General features: G+C 37.5%; 2 protein-coding genes across 3 annotated transcripts in view; both read left to right on the forward strand.

Moving 5' to 3' along the window:
- ACAP2 (ArfGAP with coiled-coil, ankyrin repeat and PH domains 2) overlaps positions 1-21,495 on the forward strand; it is a 68,201-nt gene extending 46,706 nt beyond the window's left edge. For both annotated transcript variants that reach the window (XM_031047206.2, XM_031047207.2), the window contains exons 11-23: positions 1,441-1,492; positions 2,830-2,930; positions 3,859-3,964; positions 4,366-4,574; positions 4,791-4,860; positions 6,205-6,299; positions 7,653-7,837; positions 8,650-8,742; positions 10,037-10,221; positions 10,561-10,670; positions 11,659-11,769; positions 12,009-12,070; positions 16,876-21,495. In XM_031047206.2, coding sequence (XP_030903066.1) covers positions 1,441-1,492; positions 2,830-2,930; positions 3,859-3,964; positions 4,366-4,574; positions 4,791-4,860; positions 6,205-6,299; positions 7,653-7,837; positions 8,650-8,742; positions 10,037-10,221; positions 10,561-10,670; positions 11,659-11,769; positions 12,009-12,070; positions 16,876-16,979 — 1,483 coding nt within the window. In that variant the 3' untranslated portion in view covers positions 16,980-21,495. The remainder of the gene's footprint in view (positions 1-1,440; positions 1,493-2,829; positions 2,931-3,858; positions 3,965-4,365; positions 4,575-4,790; positions 4,861-6,204; positions 6,300-7,652; positions 7,838-8,649; positions 8,743-10,036; positions 10,222-10,560; positions 10,671-11,658; positions 11,770-12,008; positions 12,071-16,875) is intronic.
- A 90-nt stretch (positions 21,496-21,585) lies between these two features.
- XXYLT1 (xyloside xylosyltransferase 1) overlaps positions 21,586-22,046 on the forward strand; it is a 34,583-nt gene continuing 34,122 nt past the window's right edge. The window contains exon 1 of the mRNA XM_034064122.1: positions 21,586-21,996. Within this exon, the coding sequence (XP_033920013.1) occupies positions 21,586-21,996 (411 nt within the window). The remainder of the gene's footprint in view (positions 21,997-22,046) is intronic.

The raw sequence follows: 22,046 nt of genomic DNA on the forward strand, positions 1-22,046 counted from the left end.
TACCTTAAGGCAGAAAGATGTATGTTGTTATGTTTGAAATCCAGTATTAAAAGAAGATCCTGTTGTTGCTTTTAAAATTACTTTTTAAATATATCTGCACAACATTTGAAAAGATTCTTAAAAGGTAGAATCTCATCTGCCTATGAAATACTAACTTTTCTAACAAATACTAGAATTTCTGATTTGAATCTAATTTTGTTTATCTTACTTTTTCTTAATCTTTGCTTCTTTTCATGAATGGCTTGTGGTGGTTGAGAAAATACATGGACCCTTCTTGTTACTAATTGTAGTAATCTGTAGCTACAAGTTCAACATCCTGTGGAGAATAACAAGATATGTTGCATTCAATATTTTATATAGTGTTGCCATTCAAACTATTTGCATTGCAGGGTGTAGTGAAATGTGGTATAAGTCTAGTATTTGAGGCACTGGGGAAGTACGCTGTGATAAACACAGGTTCACATTATAAACCTGAACAAAACCAAGAAGCGTATGTTTCTTTTCAGGGCTGAATTACATTTTACATCCCTTTCATTTTTTGTCAGTTCAAAACCAGTGATGATTGTTTAGCTTTTATTTTCTTCATCCCCAGAAGACCGAGACATGTATGGCTATATTTGCCGCTTTTTTATATTTAGCAGTCTGATAAAATGCCCTGTTAGAGATTTGAGGGACTTGTAATTTTTTTTTTCAAAACATGAATGGTATTTCAGTTCTTTATGAACAGTATCCTATCTGGACAGTGAGTTTGACAAGGAAGGATAGAGTTCAGAGGAGTTTGTGTTACATTATCTTTTGGATTTTATAAGCTGCCTTCATTAAATCTTTTGTTCGATATTTTTCTATAAAGCTGAGGCTTAAGATAAGATCCTATTTAAAAGGTTTTCTTGGTTTTGCTTTGGTTTTGTGTGCAATCTTTTTATTTCGTCATCTAAAATTTTAAGAAATACTAACTACAGATAGACATAAAACCTGCATTGGATAGCAATGGTAGGAATTTTACTGCCTTAGTAATTTATTAATTAGTTATACTCAAAAATAATTCAGGAGTGAGTAGTTCACATAGTTAAAGGATTTTTGTTATTTAAACTGTCTGTATTTGTCTTATCAAACAATTACTTTAAAATATAATTTGCTGCTGAAATACAGAAGTACATGTTCTTTGAAATGAAAATGTTTTGTGTGGTATCTTAACTAATGTCATAACATGAATGTATTTGTTTATGACTTAAATAATCTGAACCTTGCTCTCTTTTCTGTTTTGTCTCTGCTTTACCTTTTTTCATTGTCCTCTTGAAATACTTGGCAAAACTGACTATGGCGTTAATTTTATGAATTCTTTTAGGCAGTCTCCCTGTAGACTGTGTATTAACACATTTCAGTCAAATAAGCACTGTAAAATTAGTTATGTATTCTCTGGATGTCTCTTCATTTGAATAGGCGCTGGTTCTCAATACAAAATAACCAACTTGTGTACCAGAAGAAATTTAAGGTAGGTATCAAAAGTTGGGATAGTGTGAGGCCTGGGTGATGGGTTTCCTGATTGATTGGGGAAGGAGAGACTGTGCTGACGCTGGCATCCTGTGTGGTCTTCAACAACCTACTGCTGTTTCTAAATTAGTTTCTCCTTTGTAAAATTAGATTAATAGCTGTGCTTACAGATTTTGGGATTCCTGTGTAGTGACTTGTAAGCACATAATTATTGGCTTGGGGTTTGTTACCTTGTTGCAGAAAAGGTTTCTGAAGAGCCTTAAAAGTTGTTGATCCCAAGGCTTGTACTCACTTGCTGACTGGGAAATACTCCATCCTGTTCTTTGAGCAGTTGTGTTTAACTCTTTCATGAGCTGCTCCCTCCAGGTACTTACTGGCTTCACATACCAAATTTAGCAGCTGGGGAGAGAGCAGAGGGTTAAAAATGGCATGAAATCATTTGTCATGAAACAGTCAGGAATACCATATACTTGTATTTAATACTGAAAATGTAAGGTGGTTCAGCAATGAATATCTGTCTTTTTGCTGGTGAGAAAGTACAGTTGTGTGTTACAGCAGCAAGTGTAGCACTGCCCCAAGCTGTAAAGCCAGCCTTTTCAAGCAACATTTGGGCCTATGCTCCTTTGTTCAATGTTCTACAATCTGCTTTTATGCCACATAGCTGTAACTGTTCTCCATGCTGGAAAAAAGCATGGAACTGCCGGGGGGGGTGGGGAGGGGGGAAGGGAAGGAAGAGTTTATGACAGTTCATTTCTCTTCAGTCTTAACAGACCAGGTTCAAAGCCTGTCCCTTGTTACCTGGTGGTAACAAATCAAAGATCTTAATTTTGTAGTTGGAAAAGAAACAGCTGAGTTTGTATGAGCACATTTGAGTTGGGCATTCTGTATTTGTGAATTCCAATTACTTTTTCTTTTTTAATACACCTTTGAAGTGCTGTTAGCTTAGAACAGGATTTTTATGAACTGAATCAAATTTTCAAAATGAAAATTTTCAAAATTTCAAAATAATATTTTTTGTGAGTTAATTGTATTTCTCGGAAGGTATCTTTGAACTCTTTTTAATACTGTTGTTTTTAATAAGGTGTTGATTATTTAGTGGAGTGGATTGTAGGCAAAAGGGAATTTACAAAGTTTGCAGTAAATGTTCATTAAATATAACTAAGCGTTAAAATGTATCTAAATATTTCCTCCAAAGTACCTCTGATCCCACCTAATTAACATTATGTTTTGGATAAAAAAATATGCAAACAAGCAAATAGAATTAAATTCTAGATAATATGGAATTCTTGGCAATTTTAGCTTTCCTCTGTGACTTTTTTGTTAATTTTTGTCTCTTAGGATAATCCCACAGTAGTTGTTGAAGACTTGCGGCTTTGCACAGTTAAACACTGTGAAGACATAGAAAGACGTTTCTGTTTTGAGGTGGTTTCTCCAACAAAGTAAGAAGAGATGGAGCATGTTTATTTAAAAATAAAAAAAAAGTTGTTATATTCAGTTGTCTTGAAATGGGAGATTAACATTTCTCTTGGGACAGATCAAAGCAGCAAAAGTATCTCAACAATTCTGTTCTCTGAAATTTTGGCTAACAGTAAGTGATGCTGTGAGAAGTGTTCCTAGTGTTTAGTTTACTTTTCACATTAAAATAAACATGCATTCTTGTGCAGAGCTGTTGTAACTTAGTAGTTGCTGATAGTATCGAGCTGCTCAGTAATGTAAAAACAGATCTGTTTCTCCAGATTTGATTGGTGTATTGAGAGAGAAGGATATTAATAAGTTGTTGTCTCAATAGTGTTAAATTACATTTCAGAATGCGCTAAATGAAGCTACCAAATAAAAATATCTTTCAGCTTTAGCAGTGCAGTTTATCAGTTGTATTTGGAGAAGTACAGCAGTTCTGCTGCATAGAGCAAGGGCAGGATGTGGATTTCTCATTAATGATTTTGAGATGTGACTATATTTACATTAATTAAATTGTAAATGAATTAGATTTACATTAATTGAACTGTATATGTAAGGACTGATACCTGTGTCTTGTGTAGTTAGTCATGGAGGTAAAATGCATGTGAGCATATAAAAATGACAAAATTGGAAGAAGAACAGGAATAGGAAGCTAACCCATTTTCTGGGTTATTTGAAAAGTTATATCTATGTTTTAGCACTACCTGCAAATAGTTTTGAAAAGAATTTGTCATTTATTAAGGGTTAGCTGTTTTGTTCTCTGAAAATAAATGGGTGTGTTAAACGATGCCTACTAAACAATATACTTGTGATAAAAGAGACTTTCTCTATTTTATTGAACAATTTGTTGTTTGATGTTAGCTGCTTGGTCAGTCTCTGAATCTTGAGTACACATGTGATTTGTCACAGAAGCTGCATGCTTCAGGCAGACTCGGAAAAGCTGCGACAGGCATGGATTAAAGCTGTTCAGACCAGTATTGCTACAGCATATAGAGAGAAAGGGGATGAATCTGAGGTAAGTTTAAAAAATCAACCAAACAATAACCACCCCTTTAGATCCTGGAAATTTAAAATAGAGAAAACATCTTTTCACAAGTGGAGAGGAACAAGAAGAATCCACTGTTTGTCTTCCAGTGGAAATGCATTGAAACTTTGAAGGCTGTGTTTACTAATCTTAATAATGTTACTTCGGCCTGTATGTTTTGATGAGATTTTTCTGTGGTGTGATTAAAATTCATAGGCTACTCCTATATTCAGTTCTATATTTCTTCTAAAATAGCTTTTTCAGTTCTCTGGCTCTCCTTGGCCTTAAATGCAAGAAGTTACTTTTCTAAGATCCTAGTGCCCCAAAATCCATAGGACTTTTATTTCTTTAATTTGGTGTGTGTCTCCTTTTTTGTTTGTTTCCTTTTTTAGAAACAGGAAAAGAAATCATCTCCTTCTGCTGGAAGCCTAGAATCTGGGAGTGAGACAAAAGAGAAGTTGTTAAAGGGAGAAAGTGCTCTGCAGCGAGTTCAGTGTATTCCTGGTAATGCTGCCTGCTGTGATTGTGGCTTGGCAGATCCTCGCTGGGCCAGTATCAACTTAGGAATCACACTGTGCATTGAGTGCTCTGGGATACACAGGTTGGAGAACATTTCAGAACTGTATTTGATGTATGCATTGACTTAATTAGGAAGGGTGGTGTTTGCCTCTTCAAATGTATATTGAAGTGAGATTAGAGACCCCTGTTTGTAAACAGAATTAAGGTAACTGCTTTATTTGCGTAAATTAATGGTAAAGCTGTCTGAGGTAAGACATACCATGTAGTTACAGGTTAGTATTTTTCTCATGCTGTTTAGGAGCTTGGGAGTCCACTTTTCAAAAGTAAGATCTTTAACACTGGATTCATGGGAACCTGAACTTCTAAAGGTATGATAGTTTTGAAACGAGTTTCTGTTTGGTACGTAAATTGTTGTTCTAAAGCTTCTGCATCAGAAAGTTCAATGCAGGAAACACTTGCATTTTTTCCCAGTGCATGTTTGTGCCTTTGAGTAGAAAATGTTCATAGTTGGATTTTTTTGCTCACACTTTCTTATAATACATGCGATAGCAGTAGTCATTCCTGGTACAAATTTGCAAGTCAGATGAACTTATGACACCTTCAGGTTTGCAAATGCACTTTGAGTAGTAAGTTTCATCTGATGCTTCAATATATAAAAAGGGAAATCTGTTTACAGACAAATAATGTAGTGGGCTGAAAAATTTTGGAAGTGTTACATCAGCCTAAAGCATGGTCATAGTTGAAAATCCAAATGCCAGCTCTTACAGTGAAATCTTGATTCCATACTGTCCTGGCTTATAGGGGAACAACTGTGCAACTGCGCATGTGCATCTGTGTGCCGAAATTCTAGCTTGAAATACATGGTTATGAAAGTGAGTAACCTTAAAATACCAAAATAGGAACTCATGCATGGGATGCTTGTGTGCAATTGGCTAACTAATGCAAAGCATTTGTTTCTAGCTGCGATGTTCTGGTACTTAGGTATTGCTTCTCCATTCTGAATAATTAAAAGACAATGTAAGTAGGGGTGTTTGTCGTGGTTTAACCTTAAATAATTTTAGTATCAATGTGTTCATGCTGAGGACAGAAAAAAAAAACAAACCCCAAAATGACACCCCTTGTCCTGTTTGTGTAAATACCAGAGCGGAATGTTCTACCTGGTATTGGAAGCAAGAAGCCTGTTTGTTGCCGTCAGTAAGTTGAACTTCTTGGGCCAAGTTCTCCTTAAAGTAGTGTCTCCAGGCTTACTTACTGCCTTTGGTCTTTTTCTGTAGACATAACACATTATGGTTAAGTAAAACTGTCTGTGGGACAAGATGGAATGGAATTGATTTAATTGTCCCTTGCTAATGGGATAGGAATAGGTACTAGCAAAGCTGGTGGAAAAGAGTGCTTTTGTTAATGAGGCCTGAAGATGTCATTCTGATTGCACAAAAAAATATCTTGAACGACAGATGGTAATTTTTGCAGTCCTTTTTCAGCAGAGAATGGTGACCATTGTTTTTCTGCTGTCTTACTCAGAATTTAGGCTCTCTATTCAATGATTGTTTCATTATGATATAAACCCATGTTTAGTTTTGTAAGTGTACTTTTACCATTGAAAATACTAAGTTTGGTTGATTTTTTTAAATAGTCTGAGTGAGGTTAAAACAACTAAGTAGTAGATCAAGCCTTCTGCAACTGTATTTGAATTTATTTATTTTGCTTCATAGCTTATGTGTGAATTGGGAAATGATGTTATAAATAGAATTTATGAAGCCAAGTTGGAAAAAGTGGGAGTAAAGAAGCCACAACATGGAAGCCAAAGGTAAGAATTTACTAACAGTGCCTCTTCCTTTTCATATTGCTTCATTCAGCCTCCAGCTTTAAAAGACACTGTCAGTTAACTGTGTTTAACTGTTAACTGTGATTTACTGTTTCCCCCTATTACCAGTATATTTTGTTTTCCCCCTTTTTCTCACTTTGTCTTTACTGGGAATTCCTTCTGTTGGTCCCTTTCTGCTTCATGTTCTGTTTATGTTTCTGTTCATTTGGGTTGTTTGTTTTGATCTCGCTCTCTCCTTCTGATGACAACTCTAGCATCCTGTTCTGTCTCACCAGTGTGGGCATGTTGCTTTTGTTTCCCCTCTGCTTTGTCCCATCTCAGCCAGCCGTACTTGGTCTGTGAGCCCTCCTGGAAGGAACCTGTGGCTGTGCCGTTTGTTTACAGTGACTTTGAGTTTAACTTCTGCTGTTCCCTGATCCCCAGAATGCTCTCTCTTTGTTTACATTTCACATGAGTGCTGTTGGTTTACAGGAACCTTCTTATGATTGTACTTTTGTCTTCCCTTTCTCTCTGGTGCTAATTTGTGTTTGAAGGTGGTTTCCTAATGTTTTGTTCTGCTGCATAAGATTTCTTTTAAAACTTTTTTTTACCAGCTTTCCCATTTTGTGCTTTTTTCTATCAGGCAGTTTTGTGGTATAGAAAACAACGGCTTATAAAGTGTTGGCAATTAGGAGACAACGATAACATAAATAGTGTAGGAGATCTGCTATATATTCTTTCTAGGGATAACTGCTTATCAGGAGTTTCTACAGTAATATAGCCCCTTTAATCAGTTTGTCACAAGTAGTGTGTGTGTAAGATGATAACCTCAGGTTACAAGAAAAACTATTTCTGTATACGTTACGGAACTGGTGGCTGTGCCTACCTGAGGCTTATTATTGTTATTGTTTTCTTGTGCAATCTTGATGTTCCTTTAACAAATGTTACACTTTATATTTACCTAAGAAACTAAATGTATGCTGTGTTAGTTGTTTATTAACAATGTAAAGCGTGTATAAAGGACTAATATGAGAAGTAACAAACAGTAATTAATGCTTATTTCTTTCAGGTACCACTTTATAAGGTCTCTGCCTAAGAAAAAATATCAAAACACCAAAACAAAACCAACATATATGAACTTAACAAAATTATTTTCTTTTGAGCTTTACACAAAATTTAATTGAGAATTCAGAAAGAGTTATACAGCTTGCTTTTCATATTTCTGAAACGTACTGAAAAATATGTCTTACGTGCAATGCCAAACTACAGTTTTGGATACTGGCTTTATTATGAAGCAGACATTGGTTTAATACTAAAATATTAGCTTATGAACTCTAGTGTCTTTCTATATGGCAGGCAGGAGAAGGAGGCATACATCAGAGCAAAATATGTGGAAAGAAAGTTTGTAGAGAAGCAGCCTGCATCAGTATCTCTGCCTCAATCTGGAGCAAAAGGTTTGCCTCCAAGTAAGGAAGAGAAAAGGCACAGTGGCCCTGAAAAATCCCTTTTGTCAGGGGAACAGGGTGTGGCAGCCCTTAAAGGTATTTACACACTTCTCTCCTTAGCTATGTTACCCACATTCTCTTTTAAGTAACACATCTTTGTATTAATTGATTTCCTGCCTCCTGCAGAGAAACCAGAATCTGATTTAAAATAGGTCATAGCCTAGTTCTAAAGTATGGGGGAGAAAAGGTTTATTCAGGCATGTGCATTTTTAGGTGGGGAAGAGTTTGGAGTGGGGATGCTTATTCAGAAACATATTAACCACCTTCTTTCCTCCATATTTTCATTCTTATTTTTTCCAATAACGTTCTTTCCTGCCCTATCCCCTCCTTACTGCCTGCTTTGTGCTTTGCTAACTTGCATGTCCCAGCGGTTGCTGTAAGTAGCGACGAGGCGAGGCGGGAGTCTCTGTTCTGTCCTGATGAACTAGATTCACTCTTCTCCTACTTTGATACCTCTTCAAAACTACGTAGTAGTAAGTACTACAGCTATGGCGTGTTCAGTATTTGCACTAGTGATCCATTGTGTGTTGTGGCCATCTCCCTGCCTTGAATCTATTTCCTCCAGCCTACTGCATTGCTTAGTGTTTTCATGAAATAATTTAAGCTTTTTTACTTACCTTGACCTTTTCCTTTCTAATAATCTTTGACATTTATTATTATTACAGATGTTATGGTTGCAATATGTGACTTCATATTTTTCTGTGGATGCACTATTGAATAATTACTAGTCATTAAAAAAACACTATGTGTTCAGGACAAAGTATAAGAGTTTGCTTTATTATCATGGTATCTGTGAAGAGCAGGCAACTTGCAGTCTGCATAGTAATCACAGTTTCTCTCCAAAACAGTGCAAAGTAGTGACAGTGGCATCCAGCAGAGTGTTAATGACAGCAGAGAACACCTTGCCTCTACTATGTCAGCCAACAGCTTGTATGAACCAGGTGCGTTGAGCTTTGTATTGTAAAATGAAAATTTAATCACTTCTTGGTAGCATGTTCTTGTAAAAGTGATTAGTACTTGGTGATCCAATTCATGTCTCTTCTACCTGGTGGGCTGAAACATTTTTAACCATGGTGGTAATTGCTTGAGTGACCTTTCTGCCCTCTGGGCTTGGTAGTAACAATGACTTTGAATCCTTCTAAATGAGTTCAAGGAGTAATTTTTTTTCCAGTCAAATGATACTGAGTCAGAACTGCATTTTTTCATGGACAGAGCAAATGCTGCATTTTTATAGACAAGCCTCCACAGAAATGCATAATCCTTTTAAAATAGTTAATTCTTTGGTAATGGAATTGTTGTTAAGTCACAGATAACAGGCTTTTGCATGTTGTTTGAGTATTCTTGCTTAATTGTTCTGTGTTGTGCTTATGTAGAATCAACAATGTCTTTAAGCATTACTCCCTCGTTACTGAATGTTTTATAAACTTATTGATGAAATTATTTGCTATCTAATATTAGCATTCTGGTATGATAGAGGTATTGAGTATGGTCTGAAATATCCAGAACATTTATTTGTAAAGCAAACTTACTCTTCTACATCAAAGCACTCTTCAGAGGTATGTTTTAAATCCAGTAGTTCACAGCTGTGGTTTGTAGGCAAGTAGCATGAGGCTTGGATGCTTTTCTTGACTGCATTGTCAAAACACTTAGGATGCTGTAGCTCATGAAAGCTTATATATGACAAAGTCTTTATCTCCCAGACTTCATTCTGTATAACTTAACAAGATGATAAGAGAGATTATGCTTTAGTCCAAAAGATTATAGCAGCACAAGTAATCAGTAAATAACAATGCTATCTTTCAGCAAAAATCAGATCAGAACAGTATTAGTCTCATATTCAAGACTATCCAGCTGTTGCAGATCAAGGTATATTTGTATGACTATCTGCAGGAAAGTAGTTCTATTCATATTTTGCTGTATAGGGTAAACCACACTGATAACCTGAAATAATTTCTTAAAAATTATATGGAATATGTAGGTTGAAGGATATGCACACATGCCAGTACTGTGGGAGATAAAGTTTTCTGGGCAGTAATAGTTCTGTGAAGTGGCCATGTCTGAATGCTGGAACAAGCTAAAGGCATCTGTGACTTGTCCTGGCTGACTGAGGCAACAGTGCACAGTGTTCTGCAAAATTGGAGCTATCTTACACCACAGAAATGACATTTTTTGCTCAGAATTCCAGGAGGTACCTAATAAGAACAGAGGTTGGATAAGCACTTTTTTTCCCTCCAGGAGACAAGCAAGAGTCTTCTGTGTTCTGCGACTCCAAGCAGCCGAGTCCAGGATTGCAGCTGTATCGAGCTGCCTTTGAGAAGAATCTTCCTGATATGGCGGAAGCATTGGCTCATGGTGCTGAAGTAAACTGGGTCAACCTAGAAGAAAACAAAGCAACACCACTCATTCAGGCAGTGCGAGGGGTATGTGATGCACAGCACTAACTGATGTGGGAGGAGGGGAAGTGGACTAACAGGGATATTTCTGTGTCACTGTTTCTTTTGAACTGCCTTCTTTGCTAATGAATGATAATGTGGTGCTGAAGTTGTCTATACAGTGTTCTCTCAAAGTTGTTTCTGAACTATATTTTTCCTGTTAATGCTTTGTTAGGAATTGTATAACCTAGCAGTGTTTAAATTTGATATGGAAGCAAATTCTTTTTGTTCCCTTTGCCACATGACTCAGTGTTGAGAAGGCAGAATAGATTTGGCTCTTATTCTAGAGATCTGGTGCTGAATTGTTTCTTTGCTTTTATTCCGTAGGGTTCATTGGTTACTTGTGAGTTTTTGCTGCAGAACGGGGCCAATGTGAACATCAGGGACTTGAAGGGAAGGGGACCTCTGCACCACGCCACAGTTCTAGGACACACTGGGTAACTCACTGCTCCAGGATTTGTACATGGCCATCCTTTACTATAGTTGTTAATGTGAAGCTTCTTCATTTCCCCAAATATTCTGTCATTTTAGTATATTTCATGATCTAGATTTTTCTTAACTTTTGGGAAGAGAGAGGAGATAACACTTTGAATTAGCAGTCCCATTGCTAGCAAAGCACACCTTTAAACACACTCTAGCCTAATTTTAAACATGTATTTAATAATGCTTTTAAATAGCGTGAACTTCTGGTGAAGACTCATGAGATTTTTCTTAGTTTCTTAGGAAATACGGTACAGATAGGAGAAATGGTGTGCGTCAGCCAAAGCTTTTGCTCACTCATCCTTCTTGTGTGATGCACTGAGAGTATGTCTCATTTCAAAATGTACTGCATTACGTCTTGAGTTTTGGAATCATGGCTTTTAACTGAAACCCTGTAACAGTTCAGCTCAGATGAGGGCAACAATCTGATTGGCAGTGCTCAAACTGCATTCATAAATCTAAGTACAGTGCAACAGCTTGGGAGAGTTCAGAGTATAATCTTGGTCAGTTTGCCCGTTTATAAAGATGGAGAATAGCAGAATAAAAATTAAATCAGTTTATATTGGGTAAATCGGGCATGTGTGAGCTGTATTCTTTCCTGTATTGGTTTATCTTGCTCATTGCTTCTTGTCTGTCGTGGTGAAAGGGATGAGATTTTTGGTTCTACAACCTGAGGGTAATGCAGGAGGGTAGAGTCTTGCTTCTGAAGGGTTCAACTTCTTGCTGTGCTAGCATGATTTGAGTTACTCTTTGTAATGTGGATTAAATAAGTAAGGTTTTACTTACTAATGTGTTAACATCTTAGCTGTTCTAGATGAACAGTGCTGATTTGATCTGTTCAAGAGACTTGGGTGATTTAAGCCAAATACATTGCATCCAGCTTGAATTTATTTGCCTTCTTCCTTTATGTTGTGGAAATTATTTTTAAATGCTTTTTCTAAACAGACAAGTGTGTTTATTCCTAAAACGAGGAGCAAACCAGCATGCCACTGATGAAGATGGGAAGGATCCACTGACTATAGCAGTAGAAGCTGCAAATGCAGATATTGTGACATTGTAAGTTGTACCTCGTGTTTTTGGCTGGATAACTAGAGTTTCCTTTTCTGTTTCAACTTTAAAAAGAAATGTCAGAATTCCTTTACGTAAAAACAGGCAGAGCAAAAGAAAAATCAAAGAGGGTGCAGTATCCATAGATGCCCCCTCTGGTGTGAGGTTCAGAAGTGCATTGTAGGTCTTGAATTGCAGTCTCTTCATGCTTCAAATATGACACTGTTCTCTTGTTTTCTAAATCACAGGTTGCGTTTAGCAAGGATGAATGAAGAAATGCGTGAATCAGAAGGACTCTATGGACAGCCAGGTCAATACTCTACTAATAACCATACTGAAATGCAGTATAAGAAGTGTATTCAGGAATTTATCAGTTTACAATTAGATTCTTAGGATCTGAGGGAAATTTAAAATAGCTTCATACAGTAATGTTTTTTATCAACAACTGACACATGTTAAAGCTTCATTGAAATTTGCTGGTGTGACTTTGTCAGAGTATTTAGGGGACCTAAAAGGAGAGTGTTTAAAGTACATTGTTATAGTAGTGTATGTTACTACAGCCATTACCATCCTCTTTGCTGCTAGTTGTCTATACAGTTATCTCCTATTGATGTTCCATTGAAACTCATGTCATGTTAGGATTTACCTGACATTATTCAGTAGCAGCCTTCTGACCCAGGTTGCTCAGAGGCAGTTGAGGAGTTCATCTTATGACAGGATATCATTTTCCTTCCTGTGGAATGCTCCTCTTTTTTCTTTATTTTAAGAAAAAAAAAATGCTTGCACACCAATGTAATAATGTGCATCAAATATTTCAAAATGTCTCCAAACAGAAATATGAAAGTATTATTTCCTCAGATTTTATTTTTAAATATTTTTGTTAAGATACAAATAAGACACGAAACAGTCATTCTTAAGTATGTATTTTTGTACGCATAGTATCTTGCCATTTGATGAAAAGAATAAAAATTGGCAGACATTCAAGCCAACAGTTACAAGAAAGTAACAAACTATTTAATTAAACAAACTGTATTCTCAGGCACTCAGTCCCAATTTACACTATGTTCTGATGCAATATTTATGCAAACTATTTCTTCCGTTATGGTATGCTTCCATAGGAACCTTATTTTATCTCCTACAAATGTCAGTAATGAAAGCACACTTATTATTAAGTTAGACAGCTAAAAACACACTGCTGTACCTAGCAGTAGCAAAAGGCAAGCCTTATTTTGAAGGCTGAATCCTCAGTACTCTTGGCTCACTCCTATAAAGCCCTTATGTATTCATAAGGATTGTGTGCTTATGCCTGTTACCAGACTGGGGCTGGAATATATTCAAGGGGCAACACTGAGTGTCATGTTGATATCCCAGATTAACTCTGTTAAACCAAATTTCTTTAGTTTCTCCTTAAGAATAGATGTTTCTCAAATTTAAACAGATTTTCTGGAAAATTCAGGTTAAAACAGTAAAAGTCCTATAGACACTCAGACATTCAAATGCTTTCTTTGACAAAGCAGCAGATAACTTAAAAGTATCCCCTTGAATATGAGCTTAAATGAGGAAAAATTCCACACTCAAAAAATGCAGCAGGCTATGTATATGAAAGAGGCTTTTGCCAGTTTGGCCATTTTGAATGTAGAGCTATTTTTTGATATAATGCGTACTACTTCGCTGACAGGCTGAACATAACAAATACTTAAGTATTTTTATTTTTATTTTAAGAGGTAGAACTATTAACTATCAGTTTCAAGTAGTAAGATGCCATTGTTTTAAGGGAGGTATGTATTTTGGTTCAAAAGCTCTGTGATAAATCATAAATTAAAATTTTAGATCACTTAATTGACCTGTCACAAATCCAAAATTATTATAAACCAGAAAACGTGTTACTGTGGTCTACAAAAAGCCTTAGTTGGTCTGTAAGCATTACAAATATTTAGTAAAATGTTTCATTCATAACAAGTACAGGCAGTACTTACCTGGAAATATGAATGTGTTTAAACTGGAGGTGGTGGAGACTATTTTCCCTGACATCTTGCTTAAAATATTTTTTTAGACAGATGCTTCAATTAGGTAGGGGAAATAAAAACCTGGATAAGTCTGTCAATCAAAACTTTGCGACTTTTTCATCAGTTTGTATTACAGCAGAACCTAGAGACTGCAGCTGATACAATCTCAGCCAGGTATTTTACAGATGGTATCTGATCCTTGTAAACAGGCGAGATTGACAAAGGCGAGTAGAGCTGCCGAATGGGTGAAGCTTACCCAAAATCAGGGGAAGGGTAGCATTAGAATTATTGTTAAATTCAGGCCACAAGCTGTAGCACAGTGTCCAAGCCAGGAGATCTTGCTGCATCTTTGAACAGCATAGCTCTTACACTGCTTGATTCTTTACTTACTGCTGAAGTTTCTTCTGAAAGTTGAAGCAAATATTTGAGCATTTTAAATGTTAATGTCTGCTAGCCTGCTATTGAACAGTTGTGTCAATGTGTAAGTGTAAGCACAAAACCTGTCTCTGCTCTTGTGAGGTATGATACCTTTGCCTAGTCATAGAGGAGGCAGGTCTTTTTCACTGCAGATACATGTTAAGTTATCTGCACTGCCCTTATTTTAGAACTCCTGTTTTCCAAAATTATGATTCTATATGAAAATAAGGATTTTTCAAGGCAATTGTATGTTTGCTGGAAGCTACATGAGGGTAAATACCAATGTGTGAGTTTGCTGTCATCAGAGTGAAGCCAACTGCCTATTTCTCCAGTTTAGTAATGCAGTTGAGCAACAATTACTAATGTAGGTAATGGCATCAACATATCTAATTTAAATACACCCATCTCGTGGGAGCTACTGAGAGAATGTTTATATATTGCTTTCCAAGGTACAGTTGGTCTTCCAAAATATTCCTAGAATGGGAGCTAGCTGAAACCAGCTTGTTCCACAAAAATGTTAATTTCTGGTGGTAGAAGCCATATGCACCATTGTACTGTTTCTTGTATAATACTGGAGTGCTCATCTTCTGGTGCTACGGTATGTCTGCTAACTGATATTAGTAATGCTATCTTTTCTTGAATGTATGATGTGTGCCTTTTGAGTTACTCTGGTGTTACACAGTAAAGCAGTGTTATAGTATTTTTGTACGTAAAATCCGCACTTTAGGGAAAACATTGCTTGGAAAGGGAATTTCCAGATTTCAATTTTAAAGTAAGATTTTAAAATAATTATAAGGTTTACAGTATTAAGTATTTTAATGCAGCATACAAACTAAAGGGGCACTTTATTTTAGTCTATTTTTGTATGTAATATTTTTGTTATGTAATACACGGAGGGTCTGGTTTTAGCTCTATCTTGCAGAAATAGCTTTTGTTTTTATTTCAACTTAATTTGAAAGAACCAAATATGGCAACCTGAACCTACAGTACTAGTTCACCAGTGGAACCCACTTCTGTATTAAAAGCATAATTGGTTTTATCATACAAGCTTAACTATTATTTGTGCTCATCATAGCTGTTCTCTTGGTGAATGTTACAACTCCATTCTGCGCTTATCTCCCAGTGCAAGTATTAACCAGAAACCATTATGGTGAAACATGTCCTGTGCCTGCTTCATCTCTAGAACATACTTGAAACTAAATCTGAAAACCAAAAGGGAATTTCACTAGAACTGACTTTTCCTAGTAAAGCAGAATGGAATGAATTTTATCTTTTGAAGTCTGGGAAGAATTGTGTCATTACAGTTTGATATAAACCCACATGCCGTGCACATTAAATATATCTGAAACGTCAGTTATCATTTCTGAAAGTGTTTTCAAATGAATGAATCTCATCTCCAAAAGAATAATAGTTCTGTTGTTGGAAATGTGCATTAAAAGATGGAAAAATCCAGACAATGCAGCTTTTCACTGTACTGCAAACTTTTAAATACAAAAATATTGGGTTTTAAACTGCCATTTGGGAAAAAAAGTTCTGGAATAATACTTCTGCAGTCATATGGGGGGGGTGTCAGATAAAATCTTCATGTTCAAATACAAGGTGAGAAAGATTTTTGGGTTAATTTCTTTGTTATGCTATTAATCAAGCTGTCAGCAAGAAACTGTAGTGCTGGGATCTTGTGTCCTCTGTCATTATCTGCGTTGGGAAGACAGTAGACTTTGGGTAGCTGCATAGTTCCTGACCAGACCAAATGTTTTATGCATTTAATTTCCTTTGAAGGGCAATAGGGTATGGTTAATGTTTTAAAGTGAAACATGAACTCAAGGCCCAAAATGCTGCAGCAGATGAATGTAAAAATGTCCATTTTAAAGTGGCGAAAGAATGAGTTGGCAGGAGCTCAAGAATTAATCATTCCTGAATGTGTTTTCCTGTGTAGACAGGAAGGGGGAGGGAGACAGGCCTGGTGGAAATTGCTGCTATCCCTTATTTTGTGATATGCCCTGGTAGTCGAGTTGTGTTTAAGCACAAAGGGTAAAGATGTTTAAGGAAAATATAATCACTCTTTTAGATAAAACTAAAAGACGTAATGGATGTTCAGTAATACATGTAAAAATCTATCTTTGCTGAAGTAATAGACCAAAAGGAGATATGAACAGTAATTTCTATTCTTAGGATTGTTTTGTTGTTTGATTTTTTTTCAATACTGTTGCTTGCTGATTTGTTTTTTTTTCATAGAGTTCTGTCTGTAAGACTTCTGACCTGTGTTTCCAAGTAAACTTTATTTACATTACAAATTATGCTATAATGCAACTTTTCTGAAGAGAATCTTGGTTAGCACCTCCTTGAAAAAACAAGGATTTTATTATTTAATAGCTAATAAACATTTTTCTTTTTACATTGCTTTAAAATGCTTTCATTTTTTTCCTTTCTAACTCTGAACTTTCCTCTGTGTGGCTGCCTGTGAGGTACACACTTTCAGGTATAGTTTGGCTTTGTTTAATTTGCTTCTACAGAACATGCATGCAAGTAAACAGTCCCAAAGAGTTCACATCAGCATCATTCCATCTTTAAGCAATCTTTAGACATGAATAAGTGTTACACTAATTGGTGGCACAATAGGGCATTTGTGTAATGGTGGGTGATTTAAACACAAATGTATTTAAAATTTTTTTCCTTTTCTTTTTCCACCCAGGAGATGAAATTTATCAGGACATTTTCCGTGACTTTTCTCAAATGGCATCAAATAATCCAGAGAAGCTAAACCGTTTCCAGCAGTCAGATTCCCAGAAGTCTTAAGTGTCAAGAAGAAAAATAACCTGATCCTTGTAGTGCAAGTCATTTTTTACTTTAACAGAATGAATTATATGTGTTTTGTTAGGTAGTTTGGATGAAATGACCATTCCAGTGTAGCTTTAGATTGTGGTAGCTGGGGGAAAAGTATGAGTTGTTTTATGTTCTACAGTATGTATACCTCAGCAGCTGAAGAAAATATTTATAAAAAGGAATACCTGCTAGCTCAGTATAAAAACAGTACCTGTTAGCAAGTGCAAAGCTTGTCTGTGGTTTGTACCTTAAGGTAGCAGAGCAAAGCTGCATGCATTGCAGACTCTGGATGGCAGGATGATCAGACCAGCTTTGCTATTTAGTGTCTGCCTACTGTCATCTGTCTCCCTGTTGCTGTAAAGAATGTGCTATAAAGAAGGTCTGGATTGCATTTTCTGGGACTGTTTGGAAGGGAAATTGGGTAATGACTGACTTGGTTGTCCTTCTGTTTGTGTAACTTAACAGATTCTCTTGTTCCTATGCTGACCCTGGTTAGAGGTAGGCTATTAATAACAAGATGTGGTAATTCCTGCTCTTTTGCAAGCTCTTTCACAGTGGAAGCTTTTACACCGGGCTGGCCTTTATGTTAGTGGCTGCGGGTCAGTCACAATAGATGTATATCCTGGAGAACCAAACTTTTAAGAGCAGTCTATTTACCTTTTGTCTCTTAAATGAAGCTTTCTGCGCAGCAAGTATACTTTTAAATAAGTATGTGGAACCTTTAATGAAAAATACTTTATCCTCTGGACATGATGTGAGATTTGTAGTCTTTTGACATCAAGACTTGAATTTTGAGACACAGAAATAAATATTGAGCTAATGGAGTTTGTGTAGAACAAACCTAGGAAGCCTGTGTTACTTTTTGATGTCTTCACTACTAGCCCTAGACTGAATATATAAAATTTCTCATGTAATGCAGCCACCCTATATATAGGGCAATCAGCCATTTATGTCAGGAAGCAGTATCCTTTATATAATCTGCAAAGATGTGTATGTATATCTGTTTTCTAAACTAAAATATGCACAAGAAAACCTAGGAGTTTCACTGCATGTTTTGTAAAGTAATGATGAACGTAGTCTCCAGCTGTGTTCCAAGGACAGCAACACAACTTGCTTGATTCAGGTATGAGCTCCACTCTGAAAATGTGCATGCATAAATGGTGTCTCTAGATACATGCTTATGTCAGGTTATTTAATACCTGGATGGTAGTCACCTGAAGCCCAAAACTAGCAAATGCAATTGTTTATGCTCTGTCTGCCTTGTGGACAACTCAAAGAGAATTTTTAGGCAGCATAGCATCAATGTGAGGTTTTAATAATCCTAACAGCCATGGCATTATGCTAACCTGCTATTTAAATATAGTCTGGAAATTAATTTTTTTTTTCTCCAAGCTGGCTAAGATCAGCAAAATTGGGTACAAAAGTTCTGTAACCTGTGGTAAAATTAAACTTTCTGACATGTTAAATTTTAACAAGACACTTCAAATATTTATAATTTTGCATCAAATATATAATAATTCATCACATCTGGATTATTATTGCTGCAAAGTTAATAGCATTTTAGAATTGTCCAATAGATTCTTTTTCCAAGCAGAAGAATATTACATGCCACTTGTTGCTTCATGTGTGGTCTTACTGTGCTAGGAAAAGCAGAATCTGCCCATTTAAAGAGTCCATATAGTCTGAATGATAAGAAATGTAGGAATATCAGCTGTAAGTAGTAATTTCAAGTAAGTTAAATAGCTATCTGAAATTATAATATACTTCCTAATCTGCAGTATTTAGCAGCAGTGGATGTTTTAGTAGACCTTAGAGAAAGTAAAATTCCCAGTGTACAGATGGGACAATGTAACTATGTATAGTATACACTTTAGACATAGTTTTTTCTACAGATTTGTCTTTTGCAGCCTGCATGACAGGCAGTATGTAGTGCGACTGGCTGTAATGTAAAGCTAAATAAACTTAATGCCATAATCACTATCTCAAGCCATACTGCTAGAAAACGCTTGAGATATTTATTTTAAATCTCCACCAGTATTTTACTTCTCAGCTGCAAAAATCTGTGACAAATTTTGCAGGATGACTTCCCGTAGACAAAAAAGTTTCTTTCCTGTAGCTCTGCAGTTCAATGTGCTTCATTTCCAAATCCCATCTGTCTGGGAAGCAGTGTCAGTCTACTAACATACCTGACCCACAGGTTGTATTACTTCTTGTCAGGAGCTCTGTAGTTTAATGGTTCAGGGAGTATGTGTGTTACTTCCAATCCTGCAGCCTTGTTCCCCAGTCCTTACGGGAATGCTAGGATGTCCTATTTACATTTAGTTAAAATTTTTTATTTTTTTTCCCAGATCAGGTGCAATACATGTTAGTATGTTGCTCATCAGCAAAAATGCCATTAAATTACATTAAATGTATTGAGGGCTTAGTCCCACCAGACATGGGCCAGCTCAGTGCTCTGAACTCACAGGACTAAACCTCCAATAATAGTACAAAGTATGATTATCACCAGGGTGCTGAAGATCTGGATTCCCTATCAAGTTCCCAAGTGTTAATCTTTTACTCGATAACATTAGGAAACTTCCATTTTTATTACTATATATATCTGAGTATAACTAGAATAATAGGCTCTTTTCTAGGTTAACATCTGCTCTGTACCTGATATTAAAAAGCTTCAATTCCAGTTCATTTTTCTATGTAGGTATGAAATACAGTAGGTTATAATTGGTGAAATACAGAGCAGTAGATGTGTGACACAGTTTAAAATCAGCTTTCACATGGATTTTTAGTGATTTACCAGATAGTCCATTGAAAGATGATTTATCTTTCTTATTTTTTTTTTCCAGCCAGAGTTAGATCATGTGTCCCAAAAGTCTCTTGGAAAGACAGATGTCCATGAGCTCAACATATATTCTAATGCACCTTGATTTCAGAGGCGTAATTTACTTCTGTTGCATGTTGGTGTCTGTGGCATCTCCTTAGTGGTCTGCATTATTTTGATTGTTCACAAGGTTTCATATTTTATGTTAATGCCAATACAGTACAGTTATACTGAATTATGCCACTGAAGTATATTAAGACAGGTGGAATATGTTCTTATAAAGTTGGGTGAAGGTGTTAAATTGTAGAAGTCTGTCTTTGCTTCCACAAGCTACAGATATTGCAGTCTGAACTCCTGCTTTGGTTGTTCATTAGCACATTGTGGACTTCTGTCTCCTTAGCAACTGGGACCTAATCCAAGAAGTCACTGAAATAAGTGTCAGTCCTCTGCCTGGTTTAGGCAGCATTATACCTTCTGTGGCTTTTTCTGTCAGTGCATTAAAGGACCTGTATTAATACTGCATTTTTCACTTTGGGTTTTTTTATGTTTTACCTGTTTTTATACTGAGCTGAAACAGTTCTAGAAAATGCAACCAGACCTTTCAATCACTGTCAGCAAACCCGCATACAAGAGGAAGTTTCTCCTGTTTTGCAGTATGCTGTCAGTAGACAAATGTTGCCCAAATTACCAGAGTTCTCCTGGATGAAGCAAAAACTTTGTAGCACTGAAGAAAAAAGGGGGAGAACTAGACTAAGGATAGGGTTGGCTGTGATGTTTCCCACAACTTCGGTGCTTTTCTGCAGCCATCTGTTTTGAAGTGTGGATATTTACTCTGCTTCTTCATCATGAAAATCTCAAGTGACACAATGGCTGCTAAAAGGACCCTTTGATAGAATGACAAATGATGTGCAAGGTCTAAGGAATGTCATATTTTTACGCTGTTAAAAGGACCAAGTGCATTATATTCTGATTACTTAATACACTGAAAGTACTTTGAGAGTCAGTTCCGTAAACTGCCCTCTGCACATTCACAGCTGCATGCCTTTTCCCAAATTACAGTTCATGCCACTTGTTTGTGCAGCCTGAAGAGCCATCGAGGTCTTGCTTGCACAGAAACACATTTTTAAACCAGGGACAGCGTCAGCAAGGCAATATTGGGGAAAAGGATGAACATACCACTGTGTGTTAGCCCCTTTCACGTGCTTGCTTTACCTTTCTGCATACAGTATTTTCTTGTTTCTCTTCCCATGGAAGGACATGACAGAGGAGAAAAAAAAAAACACTCGCTTTTCTGTTACAGTGCCAGATTTTCCATATTTTGATAGAAATCATTGAGAAATAATTTCCTTGAGTTGAGAGGTTGCTCTGTCTGAAAGAACCATTTTTATTTTTTCCCCTTTATCCACCTGTTCCTCTGTACTTGGTTTTTAAGCATTCCAGCAGTAAAATGCTTGTGGTCTCCTATGCACTCCTCCCCTTTAAGGCGTAGCTGTAAAGGACTTACAAACATTCAGTCCGGCTGTAGACTTTGTATTTAAAAGTTGAACGTAGTTTCCGGTAGCCGGTCATTGTAAATGAGAGCAGACGCATTTATTACCTTTGTAGCCACTCGACTGTACATCCTGTAACGATTGTAAATACCGGACTTGATTAAACCTTTGTATGCTGTGAGCGGCCTCTGACCGGGGGGCGGTGTCGAACCGGGAGGGGCGGGATCGGACCGGGAGGGGCTGTGTCCCGCCGCGGCGGCCCCGCCCCGTAATGGCGGCCCTGTACGGCGCGGCGCGCGGCTGGGGCCGCTGGCAGCCGTGCGCGCTGGCGGCGGCCGCCGCTCTGGCCGTCTGCGCCTTCTACTACCTGGGCGGCGGCGGCGAGACCTTCTCCAGCGCCACCCGCCGCCTCCGCGCCACACCGCCCGCGCCGGTGCATCGGCATCCGCAGCGCGGCGGCGAGGCTGCGGGCCGCGACCTGCACCTCCTCATGATGTTCACCAAGGCGGAGCGGAGCCCCGCGCTGCGCGCCAAGGGGCAGGCGGCGCTGCGGTCGCTGCTGCGGCACGGCCGGCTGGGCGGCGGAGACGTGCTGCACATCCACCTCGTCACCGACGGCGCCAGCCGCGACATCGGCCTCGAGCTGCTGCGGGACCTGCGCGGCGCCGCCTTCCGGCACCAGGTGCGGGGCGAAGGCGGGCGGGGAGGCGCGGCCGCGGACTGCTGGAATGC

The sequence above is a fragment of the Melopsittacus undulatus genome, chromosome 6 (assembly GCF_012275295.1).
Source record: "Melopsittacus undulatus isolate bMelUnd1 chromosome 6, bMelUnd1.mat.Z, whole genome shotgun sequence".
In the NCBI taxonomy this organism is placed as follows: domain Eukaryota; kingdom Metazoa; phylum Chordata; class Aves; order Psittaciformes; family Psittaculidae; genus Melopsittacus; species Melopsittacus undulatus.